Source organism: Ascaphus truei, chromosome 4, assembly GCF_040206685.1.
Source record: "Ascaphus truei isolate aAscTru1 chromosome 4, aAscTru1.hap1, whole genome shotgun sequence".
NCBI lineage: Eukaryota > Metazoa > Chordata > Amphibia > Anura > Ascaphidae > Ascaphus > Ascaphus truei.
The window spans coordinates 290,416,235-290,433,694 of NC_134486.1; the positions used below are offsets into that span (position 1 = coordinate 290,416,235).

The following is a 17,460-nucleotide window of genomic DNA, read 5'->3' on the forward strand; positions in this document are numbered from 1 at the left end:
CTTCACCGTGACTTAGAGGATTTGATCTGTTCTTCCCCCAAAATGATCACCAGTGTCAGTGTGCTTTAACACAGCATCATCATTTGTAGCCCATAATGGACAAGACCATGGAAATAATCAGAGGCTGGTGTTCGTGTCCAGGAACAAGGGGACCTGCAGCACTCAAAGTAAGAAGATTGGCAAAAGCTGCTAGCAAAAATAAAGAATGTATTATGCAGAGCGATGTGATACAAGGAGATAAGAACACAACATTTCGGGGTCCTCGTCAGACGAATTCTTTAGGTCTCAGTGGGACAGAGTAAGCAAAGATGCTGTATGACATGGGCAGAAAGGATAGGATTAACTCGCTTGTTGGATATGAAGTGGAACATGTTCTGCTAGGTAGAGCAGACAGTACTGCTGGTTCTAACTGATACTGGAAATATGCTCCTACTTACCTGGGTAGGGAACTCTTCCCTTTGTCACCAGCTCTGTTAGCAAAATGCCAAAGGACCACACATCTGACTTTATTGTGAACCTTCCGTAAAGTGCAGCCTCTGGCGCCGTCCATTTTATGGGGAACTTTGCTCCTGTAAAAAAAAAAAAGACTCACTTTGAAATACGACAAGCAAAGACGATGGTTTCAGTTTTATGCCTGAAGGATACCGGACAGCAAATCAAATATACTAAATGAATGAATCATTTGAAACTACCGGTCGTTCCTACATCATGGTTTACATAGCAATGTCTGAAGGTAAGAAGGAGTCTAGCAGTGAGCAGAACATAATAACCTATTCGCATCCCACTTCTGATTGGATTTATGTGCAGGGTAAAAGAAAATCACCAAACTTATCTTCTTACAATCGGATTGCCCGTTGCTTTTTCTAATTGTTATATACAATAGTGGTCATAATAATAATATTTTTTCTGATATACTGCTGCAATGTACACTGTATTTTTAAGGCACAAGTACCTGCCTCAGTGAGCCAACAATCTATTTTTGGTACACAGGGATAAAGGAACTTGCCTTAAATCACAAGGACCTTACACCAAGATTTGAATTGTGTTCTACACCTTCCAAGACAGCTATGTTATTACTAGAGCAGTACGCACTAAACTATGGTCTCTGCCTCTTTCCACAACGAAGCTCTCCAGCGTGAAACAGCTGTTGGCTGCACATCGTCCCCCCACACCTCCTCTCTCATCATATTATGTATGATGCGGCTGTGCTAAGTATATACCACTTCTTAATCTGATTTTCTAAGGTGGCCACTGTTGCATGGAGCTATTTTCTCTCTAATATATATCTATATACAGTGTTCGACAAACCTATACATTTGCTCGCCCCGGGCGAGTGGATTTAACCACCGGGCGAGTAAATATTGGCCCAAGCAGCACACGTTTGGTACTAGGTGGCGAGTAGATATATATATATATATATATATATATATATATATATATATATATATATATATATATATAAACACACACAGTATATCCACCAGAAATTTCACTTCTGGCTTTTACACTACAATCGAGATCCACTGGGAGATAAGACAGAAACACAGCATTTATAGAAGGGATTTTAGTGGAGATAATACTGCAATGCCATTCTTACATTCTAACTAGCGTTCTATTTCTTGCCAGCTATTGTTCTGAGTAGAGCTCTCGATGCAGTACAATGGGGCTCATGGAAAAGTGGTAAAAAAGTGGCCCACAATTAGTCAATGCTTTGTTTTCTACTCCTTAACATGTTGACAGCATCATAAAACTAAAGTGGATATCAATATCCAAAACAATATAATTACTTTCCCACTCAATCTATCTTACCAAAAGACACACTTAACGAATACACAAAACCACAAACAGGTGGCTTCCTTCCAGCAAAATGGAGGAGGCTTCTCCACATGGTGTGGTTTTGGTAACATCCGTGCAGTTTTCTGGCTGTGTGTGTATAATACTTTTATCTTTGCAAGTGGTGTGGAGATGTATTACCAGTTCAGCACACTCCCTTCTCATTCAGCTACGCTCAACAGCATCAAATATTAATTGACCAAAACAATTTTAGTGCTGAAAGGCAAACTGCAAGCTCTATCGCCATACTGACAAAATAATAACCTGTAATGCATGAGAAAGAAACACTACCTGTCAATGATAAAGAGTGCAGAACTAAGTGGTGGACAGGAAGACATAATGGGTGCAATTTGATCACCGCATGCCATTATGTGAAGGGTTAGGTAGAATATTAAATCACACATTTCCTACAATTCAAAATATCCTAAAGCATAGGAACAATAAATGCTGCATGTACTATACATGGTCAATCATGAAAATACCATATTACTGCAGAAAGGATATACGATAGTGGTCTTTTAAATCAAAATGACTGCAACTGTGTACAGTACAGTATGACATGAGTGCTGAAGCTGCATTAAAAATGACAAAACAGCATAATGTGCTGTATGTCCCTTTAATGCCAAAGGGTTTGAAAAGAGAAGGGATTAGTACAGCATCTGTTGTTTTAAACATTATATTCCCGGTCTGTCAGAATCTGACTTTGCAACAGTAATTTTGCTTCATAGTAAAACATGCTGCGATGTGAGAAGTGTACTCAATGTAATACTGTATGTAGCAGGGTCCCCCCTTGTCCCCCTTACCCTCGCTGCTGCGGGGGCTCCCGGCGGCGTCGGAGGCAGGGCGCCGCCATCTTGGTTGTGTCGCGGAGGTTCGCGCATGCGCAGTAGCGACGCGGCGGCCATGTTGGTAAAGGAGAAGTGGCAGCAGAGGCGCTCCATAGTGCAGGGACGGCCCACAGTCGCGCATGTGCAGTTAGGGTGGTGCAGTGGCCAATACAATGTTGCGCAGGCTCAGCGGAGAGTAGCGGCGGCCATTACAGATCGCGCACGCGGTCCCAATAGGAAAGAGGGCCATGGAGGACTACAGCCCCCAGAGTGCTTAGAGGCAGACAGGCCACCTGACACCAGGGAGCCAATAAGGCTTACAGCTTTCCCTGAGAGGAAAGATACATTGTTGTGTGCTGCAGTGAGGAAGCAGAAGAAGCTGGGACACAGACAGGGGAGGGTGGGTAAGTGTAGAGAGCAAGTGGCGCATACACTAGGCCAGACATTCCCCCCCTTAGGCCCCAGCTAGGCCCCAATCACCTCAGCTTGTGGTTACTACAGGGACTCCCCTTAGGCTGCGGTCCCAGTCATGTCTGTGACACGCGCGCCCGGCGGGGGGGAGGGGGCCGCGCGTGCACAGCGCTAACCGCGATCTGCGGTTTGAGGGAGCTTGCGACGGGGGGGGGGGGGCGTGGTCGGGGATTTGCGGGGCCTGGCCATTACGTCACGCGGCTGGTTCGCCCTCATTGGGTGAACTGCCGGTGGGGGCGTCGCCGCGCCGTGCGCACAGGCTGTTACTGGGACCGCAGCCTTAGACAGTGACAGGATCCTGTAGAACCCAGACAAGTGAGGGTACAGCCTGGAAGCTTGGATCTCCTAGTATTGCTGGGAATGTGAATCACTCTCTGCGGCTGCAGAGATAAGAGACTTTCTAAAGGTGGATCACTCCCTGCGGGAGCTACCCACCGCCAGGTAGAGTTACAGGACATCGCTGAGGAGATCGCAGAGCGGTGGATCCTTTGTGAAGTGTCTGCAGCCCCAGGTGCTGGAGCACAGGGCAGGTATCGTATTTTAAGTGCACCAACCTACCGGTACATCAGGCGCTGATCCCGCCTATAGGTTTTGGGTTTCTTAGAGGACTCGTGGGACACGGTGGTTTGGGGGAGGAGTAAGGTGTAAGGGTATAGCCCAGTTAGGGGCAGAGGGTGACACGGCTGTGTTGCTATTATTGATGTATGTGATGTGATGTTATTGTTTTGCCCATATAGTAAAAAGTTATATATATCTAGTGTATGTGTTCATTTGAATGTGTCCTGCGAGGAACAACTGCCGCTCTGCTGGGAGCCATCGCAGGTGGAGGCGCTGTACCATATAGTATTGTTCCAGAGGATACACCCCAGGCTCTCATTGGCAGAGGCTAAGACCTCCTGTGAGCCTAACAGGTAAAGCACCACACCGGTAATACATATAGATTCTCCTCATATTCACCCTACCTGCGATTGGGAGGGGGAATATGGGTTACATGTACATAACAAACTAGGCTGGAATCAGCACTACAATGTACAGATGAATAAATGTGAATGTAAATCCCAAATGGTAAATATACAATAAAAATAGGGAGCCCGCACTCAGAACTGAATGAGACTCAGATAAAGATGCAGGAAAAAGAAATGTACTCAAGGTACAGACAACGAGAACAAACAAAACGGGCAGAACAACAATAATCACAAAGGAGCTCACAAATAAAAACGAAAAGAAAAACAGTGCCAAAGAATAAGCAGAATGATACTTATCTAAAGGTCCACGGTACTGGTGGGAACAAAAATAAAAAGCGACAGTAATGGAGCGCGGCAACGCTAGGATGGGCTGAAAACAGACAACAAATACAAAAGTAGGAAAATGTTACGCGGAAAAAGAGAAAAAAATATATAAAAAATAGAAACAAGGGGGCAATGTTTCGGGGGAAACCCCCATCTTCAGGCCCGTTCCCACAGACTCTAGATAACTGTAGTAGTTCCCTCAAATAATAACCAAATAGGGTTTCCAGCCTCTCACAACCAGAAGGTGCACCGGAAGAATATCAGGCAGTTTAGCAGATCAGCAAGAGAGGTAAGCGGCATCAGAAATGTCCGTCGTGGGTTTTACAAGGAAGAATTGCTGCTTGCAACACCCACGACGCCCATTTCTGATATCGCTTACCTGGAAACCCTATTTGGTTATTTTTTGAGGGAAGTACTACAGTTATCTAGGGCAGCGGTGCGCAAACTGGGGGGCGTGAGATTGGCCGCAGGGGCCCCGCACGCTTCCCGAAGGCATTTAAATTAAGGACCTCACTTACCTTGGCTCCGGCGGCGTCTTACACGCGTCGCCATGGCAACAAGGCGGCAAATGACGCAGTGTGGTCATGTGACATCACGTTGCCATGGCAATGTGGCGTCATGACGCCGCCTGTGCAAAGGTAAGAGGTGTGGGGGGGCACGGAGAGCGGGGAACTGTGGGAACGGGCCTGAAGATGGCGTTTTCCCCTAAAACATTGCCCCCTGGTTTCTATTTTTGTAATAATTTTTTCTCTTTTTCCAGGTTACATTTTCCTGCTTTTGTATTTGTTGTCTGTTTTCAGCCCATCCTAGCGTTGCCGCGCTCCATTACCGGCTCTTTTTATTTTTGTTCCCACCAGTACCGTGGAGATTTAGATAAGTATCATTCTGCTTATTCTTTGTCGCTGTTTTTCTTTTTGAGCTCCTTTGTGATTAATGTTGCACTGCCCGTTTTGTTTGTTCTCTTTGTCTGTTCTTTGTGTACCTTGAACTCATATGCCGTTAGCCCGGGACAGTGTGCATATATACATGCACACCCCTGTGTGTAAACAGCAAAGAATTGCTCAATGTAGCAGCAATGTAGCAAACCATTCAAGCTGTCGGCCATTCAACACACAGGCACGAGCATCGTGACGTCAGCATGCATGATCTAAAAAGATCCCACGATCAGTGTGATATTGGTGTGTTTGTGGTGTTTTCCTTATATTAAATTCCCCAGCAATATACAGTAGGTTAGAACAATATGGGTGGCTCCAATTGACCAGCAGCCGAGGCAGACGGCCAGGACACCACCGCACTAGCTCTAGTTCCCGTGGAAAAACGTTTTCTTGCGATGAGATTTCTGTGATTCATGCCTATCCTAATATCGTGATGTTAGTCATTACAGGTTTTTGTAAAACAGGAGGGAAAGTGTAAGGTCCGCAGGATTTATAACTAGTGTCAGTAACACAAGACCTCTTGATTTAGCTTACGGAAAATTGCAAGGGTACAGCTGCTTTAAGCAACAACAACAAAAAGAACGTTTGGAGGGAAAAAAAAGATATTTCCCTCCAAAAATGTAAACATTACAGGTTACAGTGATACTAGATACTGCTATATACTTGTAACGGTACACACCCGCCCCATGGCCACCATCTATTTTATTCTTCTGTCCATCCCCACGACCCACAACCCGTAGTATTAGCCCAAGTGGAGAGTTTGCTATCACAGGAGCTGATCCTATATATATATATCTCAGTATCAGGGTGTGCTGGTGCTAACAGACTAGACACCAACACCCAGGGGAAAGATGTGTATCAGTAGAACAGCCTAGAGCTGTGCACCTGCACACCCTGGCAAGGAGTCAGGGACAAATGAAAAACTAACTTTCTGCTCTGCTAATTAGAAGCAGAGAAACAACAGTGTATAAGAGCTAGAGATACGATATGCGAGTGCATACATTGAGCAGTGCTTCCATTCTGATCAACAAGCTTTGATTTCTTATGACATCTGCCTGTCTTGTTCTAGTAACAGGACTAGTGTGACCAGAGGAGCTAAGAAGTGGTTTGTGATTAGACACAGCTCTGCTTTAGTTGAGTCTCCTTCATTCTAAATACAGTGAAATAAATAGTGTCAGAAATGCATTAAAAAACTCTCCCCAGCGCTTTCTGAACAATTGTTGGCCACCATAAAGAGTACACGTGCTGTAGGGCATAGAGCAGGGGTGGGAAACTCCAGTCCTCGAGGGCCACCAACAGGTCAAGTTTTAAGGATATCCCTGCTTCAGCACAGGTGGTGCAGTCTTCGACTGAGCTAGTGATTGAGCCACCTGTGCTGAAGCAGGGTAATCCTTAAAACTTGTCCTGTTTGTGGCCCCTGAAGACTGGAGTTGGCCACTCCTTGGATAGAGACATGCCAGGAATTCCTGAAGTCCTCAAGGAATTATATTTTTCTTTAGAGCACAAGAAGCTTTGTGGGGCTTTTGAAACATATTTTATACACTTCTACTTGGCACTGGTGGGTGTCCATTGGATGTAATTTAGGAAACGTTATAAAAAATCTTCTAAGGGCCAGGTAGACAGAGCTCCATTAAGTCAGGGCTCATAACGTCACATTACCTAAAACAGTAACGACCGACATTTTCCTTGAGATTAACGTATCCACAAAGCTAATTATTTGAGAACAGGGGGCTGAAAGCAGCACTACTACCAAATTGATAACAAAACCACACCCAAACCTATAAAATACAGGTGGTGCTCCCTAGAGTAAACAATACAGAACTAGAAAGGAAAGCAAATCTTAAGAGATAAGATTCACAGAAACTCCATAGCGCGGCACTCAGGGCGGGTAAAGAAAATACAACATTTATTAAATATGCAATCAAAGGTATGACAAACCAGACAAAAGTGATACAAAATATTTAAAAAACATGTATAACTAGACCAGGCCTGCACAACTCGTTAAGTGAGAAGGGCCGAACTGCTCCAAGGAAAACAGATTTGGGCCGCATGGGTAACATTATCATCATCATCTCTCCTCCAGCATCCCTCATCATCTTCATATATCTCCCCCAGCAACCCTCATCATCAATCTCTCCCAGCACCCATCATCATATATCTCCCCCAGCACCCCTCATCATCTTCATATATCTCCCCAAGCACCCCTCATCATCTTCATATATCTCCCCCAGCACCCCTCATCATCATCTTCCTATATCTCCCCCAGCACCCCTCATCATCATCATCTTCATATATCTCTCCCAGCACCCCTCATCATCAACCTTTGCGAGACTCCCCATCTATCTCTCATACCCCCATCTCTCCCCCTCATACCTCCATCTCTCCCCCTCCACAAACAACACACAATACCCCCCTGCAAACCACACACATCCCTCTCCCCCCTGCACCTCACATCAACCCCCCCGCACCTCACAACCCCCCCTGCACCTCACATAAACCCCCCAGCACCTCACATTAACCCCCCAGCACCTCACATTAACCCCAAAGCACCTCACATCAACCCCCCCTGCACCTCACATCAACCCCCCCTGCACCTCACATCAACCTCCCCTGCACCTCACATCAACCCCCCCTGCACCTCACATCAATACCCCCTGCACCACACATCAACCCCCCTATACCTCAAATAACCCCCCCCTCCCCTGTACCTCACAACATCTTGCGGCGGTAGAGCAGGCAGGACTGCAAGAACGCTCTCGCTCTCGCTCTAGAAAGCAGCAGGCACGGAAGTGCCTGCTAGAACACGCTCCTACCCTGCAGTCCTAAGAGCGGACTCGGGGGGGTGGCGGGGGGGGGAGGCAGAGCGGGAGAGCGGACTCCGTAGGCGGGTGGGAGAGCGGACTCGGGAGGAAGGAGGAGGGGGAAAGCCGCCGCGGGCCGTACAGTGAGTGTGGGCGGGCTGCGTGTTGTGCAGGCCTGAACTAGACCGTCTCCAAAGTGCTAAAGTCAAAAAACAATGTCAGCAAACAAGGTGTGATGAGGTACCAAAGAGTGTCACATAATAGTACAGTACCACTACACAGAGAAAGTAGCCCTAAGGGTAGGTCCCCGCTGGTGACGGCGGCGTGCGCGCCTCACACCAACCCCTCACATCCTCTGTAGCAGGCCCTGGGGTCACATCGCTTCCTGGCTCACTACATACTGTGACGCGTCAGCCGGCAGGGGATACAACTGGATTGTGTTCCCGTGCGGCGACGCGGTCACATGTTGCACCGGGAGCCAATCAGAGGCAAGATCCCATAGACCAATCATATACCAGGAACATTATTCCTTTTTAAAACAGTCTAAAGCTTCCTTTCTAAAGCTAATTATTTGCAGAAACCGCAGCCACTCATTCGCATAGGCTTAATGTCACATTAACTTAGCACAACGTTGGGTAAGTTTCCAAAAACGTGGCGTTAAGCTCGTCTTACCTAAAGGTGGGGTTACTTCCACCCAGACCCTGAAATATGGCTTTTGGAGGATAGGATAGATATGATCTCTCACCCATATTTCAGGGTCTGGATGAGAGTAATGCCATTGTTACATATGCCCTAACTAACGTCTCTTTAAATCCTTAATGGACCTATGTGGAGAGACGCTGTTAGGGGGAACGCCTCTTTTGCATCTCATTATCACTAAAGGTCATTAATGTTAACGCAATGCTCTTTCTGGATGAAAACAGGACATAACGTTACATGATAGAGCATTGAAGATAAACGATAAGGCAACAATGTGACGTTAACTCACTTAACGGAGCTCTGTGGATCTGGTCTTATGTGTTGTTAATATATAGGAGAAGCTCAACCTGGGTGAGCTGGTATAGAGCACCTGTCACTAAATCTGCAAACATACTAAGCAAATTAGAAATTAGATTCAGCCTTATCCCCATCAAGTAATAAATAACTTTATAATCACACACAAAAAATAACTGCATAGAAACAGAGACCATCCCCGTGCTAGTTACCACCAAGTGGATAATTTAATATATTCCTAAGCAGTGATCGACCGAAAACCCACATTTAAGTCAAATCGGGGACATTGGCCACTTCAGTATACATTGAATTATCCCTAAAGCTTTTAAGTAATAAAGAGGAATACAGGAAGCTGCTTATTGAATTTTGAAAACAAATGCTGTGTAAACATTACTAGTGATCCTTTTCTGGTATTTTTGTGTTCTGTTGAATTGCAAGTGATAGTCAATTCATGGTGACTTTTTTTACCTTGCCGTGCTGTGTATTCATTGTCTTCGATCAATCTAGCAAGCCCGAAATCAGCAATTTTGCAAATGAGACCATTTCCGACCAAAATGTTCGCAGACCGCAAATCTCTGTGTATGTAATTCATTCGCTCGATGTAAGCCATGCCGGCAGCCACCTGGTAATAGCAAAACACTTGTAAAGAAGATGATGAATTAAAATGTGCATTACTGAAGGGCCAAGAATGGGCACCGGGTCTTATTTCCCAGAGTTACTTTACTCTACCTGTGCTGCCATATCTACTAAATTCGGCAACTTCAAGGCTCTTCCTTCTCCATCTTTCAGGAAATCTAGCAAACTTCCTGCAAACAAAAACAATGACAAATGTTGGCAAGAGCAAACTCTGTGCAACTATTTTGCTAGACGTTAATTAGAGTATTAGCAGCATTACTACAAAAGGTAATACCCCAAAAGGCAATACCCCAAAAGGCTGCACGCAGCTACAACAGGAGAACAGGCAGAGATAACACGGGGAGGCTTTGGGCAGGAAAGCAGAGTTTTTGTGTAAAGGTTTAAATGTCCTTTGATAGTTGGTTGCAAAACAAAATTACTAAAAAGATAAAGAAGCCTAAGGCCGCGCTTATAGTGCTGGCGACGGCGACATCGCCTGAAAACAAATGCATTGTCGCCGCCGCCGCGTGCGCTTATAGTAAGCGCGACGGTGACAAAGCGACGTGGTGACGTGATTTTTTGCAGCCGGGAATATTTGATTTTTCAGGGACTGTCGCCTCATGTGACAGCCCCTGAACCAATCAATGTCTTGGTCGCCCGCGCCGCCGCTGCAAGGCCAAATACAACTTCCGCTTGCGACGACAGGTGACGTCACGCGTCGCGGTCACTATATGCGTGGCCTAAAACTGTCACTCTTCCGCCAGTCTCCTCACTTTCACATTTACTTGTGTAAGCAGATACTGTACATAACATAATGCAAAAGCAATAGCTAAAACCCTAAACATGCATTTTTAGTTTCATGACAGTAGTTTCCATGAGCTTTGGCGGCTCTAGCAAGTTTATACACCGAAGAAGTCAGTTTGCTTTAATGGTGCATTGTTGCAGCATTGTTAGCACTTGGAGGCAACAGCTATAACATTTTACATTGTCTAATCATTGGAAATTCTCTATATTGAAGTCACATTCTGGTTCAAGACATGTTTTTATGCTCTCTGGGTCCCGTGACTATTATCCTTCCTACAGTATCTATGGATTTCATATTTCCCTCCATATGAATCAGTGGATTTGCTGCCTACAGATTCAGTGCATAAAATGGGAGTTTTTAGAAAAAAACATTAATGTTGTGTATTTTTAAAAATTACTTTCTTGTCTGTTTCTCAAACAAATTATATGGTTTTAAGCGACTGCACCTTTCAGTGTATTTGTTTACGAATGCATTTGTCCTTCATATAACCTGGGTGCAGCTGGTTGTTCTGAGAATAAGGTTGGAAAACCTCTACTTTAAATGGTATCCAAAATCACTAAAACAATGTCAAATAATGTCTTATAAAACAGAGATATAACTCCAGGACATATATTATTTTTTATAGCTCTGGCAATGAAAAAGCCAGTTGCTGTAGGTCTGACCGTTAGCATATTTCACTATGAATGTGGGTTGACTCTCCTGAGGACCCTGCCACATCTACTCATGTCACAATGCGAAATAAATCCAAATGCATGGTAACACTCGCAGGGAAAGCAAGTTTCAGATCCCTGAGCAGAATATGCATGCTGAAAAGGATGGTTATATTACTGTCACTTCATAGCTAATGGGAATACATCCAGTGAAAAATCTCATAAACTGAGCAAAATATTCTGTACAAAGCAACATATATATTATGAGCAACTTATTATTAATATTAAGTTATCCATACAAATTATTACTTTTTGCCATCAACCCAGTGTTTCTGAACATGAGAGTTATATGTAGCAAGATTTCTCTATTCTTTGCTGGGTCTCTTGTCTATTTTACCCCACCAAATGCCTGATGTACAGTACGACTTGGCTGTAAATGCCCGATACACTATTGGTATTGTTTTGGTGTTGGAGCACTGTAGATTTATTGTACACAAGGTTGCGATACCTTCTAAGGAGCAACATGAGACTTCTTTATAGGCAACGTTATAGTGTACAGAACTGTTAAAACCTCACAGGTCTCTTCGTCATCTGTAGCATGGAAGCCGTCTGAGATAATTTGACAAATGTGGAACTCGATGATTTTCCGACCTAACATACCATGTTGCCATCAAATATTATTATGCTGTGCACACAAAGAAAAGATCTGTGAGATTTCAAAAGCCACATACTGTACACACTTATATATCAGTAATGCGCACTCAGATGTCAGGAGCCCCCTGTAAGAACGATGCCTTCATGCACAATTCATGGGGATGTTCAACTTCCAGTACATTCAGGTGGCGGCGGATAACAAGTGACATAAAAACCTTCGAAGAATAGAATCCTGATGGAATGAAACAATTTGCCATTTGAAAGTACAACTCTGTGTCTACATCTGCTAAACCCAGCTGTTCTTTCTGATTGCAAATTGTTTCCCTCTCCATCTTGACTCATCTCTCTGAAATATAAGAATCTGCATCTCTGGAAAAGGTTATTTGGATATCAGAATGGAATTAACCAACAGCCCAGGTCTGACCTTTGCTCATATACTCTGTGACAATGTAGATAGGCTCCTCAGACACCACAGCGTAGAGCTGCACAAGCTTATCGTGCTTCAGCTTTTTCATGATCTGAGCTTCTTCTAAGAAAGACTCCGGAGACATGGTGCCTGGCTTCAGGGTCTTTATCGCCACTTTAGTGTTTCCGTTCCATGTACCTGCAACCAGGGACAACCATGCACACACATTAGCCCGTTATGCAATAGGTCCCTTAAAACAAATACAGAGGCAACCCATGTCATTGGATGGTATGTATTGATATGTTGTGCTATGTTTCAGAATAGGAGAAACATTACTGCCTTTGAAGCATGGGATCTTAGTTTAAATCCCAGTGTTAGTTCTGCCGGTTATTCTATCACCACCAAAATTATAATGTAAGCGACCATGGCAGGGATTTGTGACTGAGAAAGTATATACTGTACATATATATAATGCTGTGTAAATATTACTGTACCATAAAATCCTATAAAAGGTCTGCAATATTTATGTGTTAATTTATGGTGTTTTGCAATACCATCACAACCAATGGCACAAATCCCATCTTCACTGACCACGGCTCACATACTCATGCGCATAAAGAGCAGGTTACATGCAGCAAGCTGGCAAAAACAAAACAAATCAGTCATAATACAAACAACTACTGCAGCTCAATGATTGTTTTCATAAAAAGCCAAACAAAATTCAGAAATGTTAGAAGATCTGCACTTTGTCAGCTAGTATAAGTGCCTGCAAAATAAGATGGTGGCACAGAATATGCATATTAACCACACTTCTGCCCCTCTAACTTCCTTGCCACAAAAAAAAGCTTAGGGCCATCACATCACAGGTGACATGTGAGCTAACAATGGTCTTCTGCTTCAGACAACGTTAACAAATGTTTAAATGAAGCATAGTTGTGGTGTGTGTGCTTTGATTAGGATCTATAACTCTTCCACAATACATTATTAAGCCTACACTCGTATTCCTACTGCAGCTGCACAGAAATCATCAGAAAACTACTGTCACAGTACGTGCTCGCAACACTCTCTGCATTTACATGTTATAAGGGACCCAAACCAAATCATGTACCAAGGTCCAGAGACTGAAGAAGGGGCTAAGCTAAAGCTATTTTCTCTAAGTTACTTTGCATTCATTTAGTGAATAAAACCTGCATCACATTAAAGAGACTTTCGTGAGGAAAGTTACTTATTGTTGCACTTTTGTGATGGGTCAGGTTTTATTTTCTATTGCACGAGATGGAAATGGTATAAATGCCCACCAAGCATAACTATGGCAAATACATCTCCTGGCGTCATTCTCGTGTCACTGATAAACACCAACCAATTTGATGACTGGCACCTTCGTTTCCCGCCTACAATATTGAAGTGTCTGCCCAGCGCTTTGCCTCTTGTGATTGATCGCAAAGACTCCGTACTCTGTGCGGAAATGTTGCAGTCTGATCCCTCGAAACTAGAACATGGTATCCACCTTACCAAACCACACTTCAGCGAAACAGCCCTGACCGAGCTTCTGCTTCAGAAATATTGTGCTCCGCGCCACTTCCCATGCATCCTTAGCCAATCCGACAGTTTGTGGAGTGTAATTCGATGCAATCAGAGTTAAGTTAAAACACAAACCGTCAGCTTTCTCTACGGAAAAGGAAATGCATAAAAAGAAAGAAAATACTTACAATTCAATTTCAGCATGCAATAAGAAAGATGGAAGGCGATGTGTAACTTTCAAATGGCAACACAATTTTAGGAAATAGGCAGAATTTGATCAAAACACTACAGAAGAATCCCTTTTAAAAATGTCAATGATACTCTGTATAATTATATACAGAAAGTTTGGATGAGCACTCCAGCAACTGGAGAAAAAGGAAGTATTGTTTTAATTGCTAAATAATACCCTTTTAACCTTCCTGTTTTCCCTTTTCCGTTCACTTTCCATCTTTCCATGTTTTACTCCACACGAGCAGGTTACTTGAGCAATAGCGGTTTCGCTGCGTACCCATCCATACTTCCCCAAACTGCCCATTTCCCAGCCTCTTGATCAACTGCAGGGATTCTCTTGGGATTTCCCAGACATCTTTGGTTTTGACAGACAGGTCAGTGAGTCTCGGCATTCCTTTATGACAGGGCACTACCAAGCGGCAGCAGAGACCCGCAGCTCTCTCTGAGAGGCACGAAAGAAGGCAAAGGAGAGAAGAAAACATGACACAGAACTGGCGCAACATGGGACATCCCTGAAGAATAGAATTGGCACATGCCATGGTAGCACAGTCCCAAAGCAGCATTGCATGCTTCAAGATTTAAGAGCAAAATTATAATAAGACCAAGTTCCCCGTTGAAATATCCATTTATTTAATTGGAAGACTATCAAATATCAGAAACATTGATAGTAAAACACTTTGAGTTTTTTTGCATGGTGTATAGAGTATATGTTAGGGTCACCATTTCTGGGGTTTTGTCCTGGTCATGTGCATTTTACTTTACATTCCTGGAACAGAATACAGCAAAGGAAGGGGTTGTCTTAGCCACAATATTCTTTGGCACTTGCCACTTGGTGCAGAATGTAGTACATACTGAGTATTACTCTATGACTGGCGGGTCAAGCTGTACAGAACAGCTGTACCATTGTGATAAGTACCAAAACATGCAGACACTTTCTATAAGGTTTACAGTATATATATATATATATATACATAGGGAAAAACACAATTTAAATTTTAAAATGACAGACATGCAATGCTACTTAAAGACAGAGAGAAAAGGGAGACAAAACATTTTACACAAAGAATTAAGAGTGTTCTTTTTTGCAAATGAAACATTTCATAAAGTTCTGTGTAGGACAAAACTGAACTAACGGCAGTGGTGTGTTTAATAGGTTAAATATAGCCGACTGACATCCTTTAACATGATTTTTAAACCTTCACCATTTCCAAAGTAAACATATGTTTTGGGTTTTGTTTAAAAATGTCTTGTGGTGATTATGAGGGTTTTCCAGTTCTCACAAGGTAAATTGTTAGCTTTGTTTGCAACGTAATTACGATGCCATCATTAATCAAAAAGAGAAATATAACTAGCTTATGTGCTTGAATCCAGTGTTCCCAATGAAAAGCCATGCAAAAAAATGAGCAAGACATTAGAGGGATTACAATCTTTCTATGTTTTCTAGATACATCTTTCTAGCCAATTACACTGAAAAACTCAACTTCCCTTAGCAGCGTTGCCGTCGAAATCTTACGTGTCTATTTATTTATTTTTAAAATAAAATCAGTTGTGTAGTATTGGATAATAGTTACTATACTGCATTTTTCAAACGGGTTTATTTCCACTGCTTGTGCTCTTTTTAATGAGCTGTAATGTATTAAGCTTCCTTGGGTTGCTATAGCAACCATTTAAAAAGACACAGCACTTTCTCTGTCCAAATAGGCAGCCATTTTGGGAGCCCGGGGAAGCTGGATCTTTGCCGATCGGCAGCTTGGGTAATTACTTTGCCTTATAGTTAAGCAACGGCTGCATGTATTACAACAAAAAATGGCAGTAGCCAACGCCTCTTTTTAAAAATAACTAAATGAGAAGATTAAGGCCCGCGGTACGCTGTGACAGCAGTCTACTCTGCGCAGTGCTGTGCAAACAGCGAGCTAATATATGGTATACAAAAACCATCATTCCTTCTACGGCGGAGAGTTGGCATTTCATATGTTGAATGAAACCGAAAATGAATGAGCAGATTTGAAGTCTGTTTTTTTCCTTTGGTAGCAGCACCCAGACAATGAACAATAGGGGTTACACGTGACTGTTATTTAACACGGACTTTGTGTGACTGCCATAGAGCATTACAAGATGATGACTGCCAACATGAGGGTTTCTTATTGTTATATATTAATCGATCTCGACATTATAACCGGCAGGTTAAAATAGTTTACCAGGTCGTTAATGACTGACTTGCAAGTTCATGCTGGCTAATCAAATCTAGCGCACTGTCGCAACACTAAGCTTTTCTATAAATCTTCACAATAGCTTGATTAGGTTTTTGGGTGATTGTTTTGTGTTCGATGCATCATGTTATTGATACTTTAGGAGTGAACACGGAATTCTGGTGCATAGGTTTTTCCTGCTGCAACCCCCCCCCCCCCCGGAAGCCTATATAAGTTTAACCTCTACGTTAATATCCTGCACCATGAGCATGTCCTGCTTTTTGTTTTCTTTAAATGCTTTTCTAGTCTTAACATAAATGATTTTCGTCATCTCTAATGTCTTAGACTGCAATGGGCTCTGGGGAGAGCTTCATTTTAGCCTCCCAGACACTTGGTATTTCAAACGCTTACATCTCCTAAACAAAGCATCAGATTAAAAAAAATTATAATAATAATAAAAAACTGATTTGGAAGGGGTAAGAAAAGATCTTGCGATCAGTGCTGACGGCTTCTTTAAATGCAGAATTTTATCGGTGCATGTGCAGTTTTGTATAGTTATTACATTCAATATGCGCACGTCTCATTGAAAGATATAGAAAGCAGCGAGATAACTGCACATCAAGACGACAGACAGGATATGCATTAGGAAGAAGACTGACAGTTTAGCAGAGAAGCGTACACATAGAACAATCCCAATCCCTTACTCATATGTGCTGTGCTTTCCCGTGCTGGGGAACATTTCAGTCCCATTTAGTGGAATACTGTAGTGCAGGACTCCTCCCTAGCACTGGGAAAGCAACATTACAGCACAGTGAATAGGGGGCACAGCATCTCACTGTGCATCTAGTAACCGTTTGTATTGTTATTTTATACTGTGATTTCCCTCCTTTTTATATTTCTTAACAATATATCTTTCATACCTACCTGTTACGGAACGGTCTTTTTATTTTTATTATAAAGCCGTATGATGTCGGTATCTGGCTGATAATTGTAGATGTGGCTAATGTGCAGAGTGCTTATTTCTTTTTATCAGTCACTTGTATCAATGAACCCTTTCCCTACCTCTATTTTAGGCTCCATGACCTGATTAATAGGCCAGTTCACTTAGGAATTAACCACCTCAGCTAATGAAGTGGCCAGCTAGCAAACAGAGGCAACTCATTTATTGTTATTAAAAACTACGCCACTGGCCCGTGGACTTACAAAAGGATCCTATTTTTCAGGAAAAAGAAAACGTGAC

General features: G+C 43.1%; 1 protein-coding gene and 1 long non-coding RNA gene across 7 annotated transcripts in view; one reads left to right on the forward strand and one right to left on the reverse strand.

Annotated features, from left to right (window-relative positions):
- LOC142493509 (uncharacterized) overlaps window positions 1-17,460 on the forward strand; it is a 184,842-nt gene that overhangs the window by 118,212 nt on the left and 49,170 nt on the right. The window lies entirely within an intron of this gene.
- FYN (FYN proto-oncogene, Src family tyrosine kinase) overlaps window positions 1-17,460 on the reverse strand; it is a 197,433-nt gene that overhangs the window by 5,817 nt on the left and 174,156 nt on the right. For 4 of the 6 annotated variants that reach the window (XM_075597636.1, XM_075597637.1, XM_075597635.1 and 1 more), the window contains 5 exons: window positions 14,309-14,473; window positions 12,298-12,477; window positions 9,879-9,955; window positions 9,618-9,771; window positions 438-569 (listed from right to left, as the gene is read on the reverse strand). In XM_075597636.1, coding sequence (XP_075453751.1) covers window positions 438-569; window positions 9,618-9,771; window positions 9,879-9,955; window positions 12,298-12,477; window positions 14,309-14,473 — 708 coding nt within the window. Of the gene's footprint in view, window positions 1-437; window positions 570-9,617; window positions 9,772-9,878; window positions 9,956-12,297; window positions 12,478-13,791; window positions 13,948-14,308; window positions 14,474-17,460 lie in introns of all 6 variants that reach the window. The other 2 variants (XM_075597638.1, XM_075597639.1) reach the window with 2 other exon arrangements.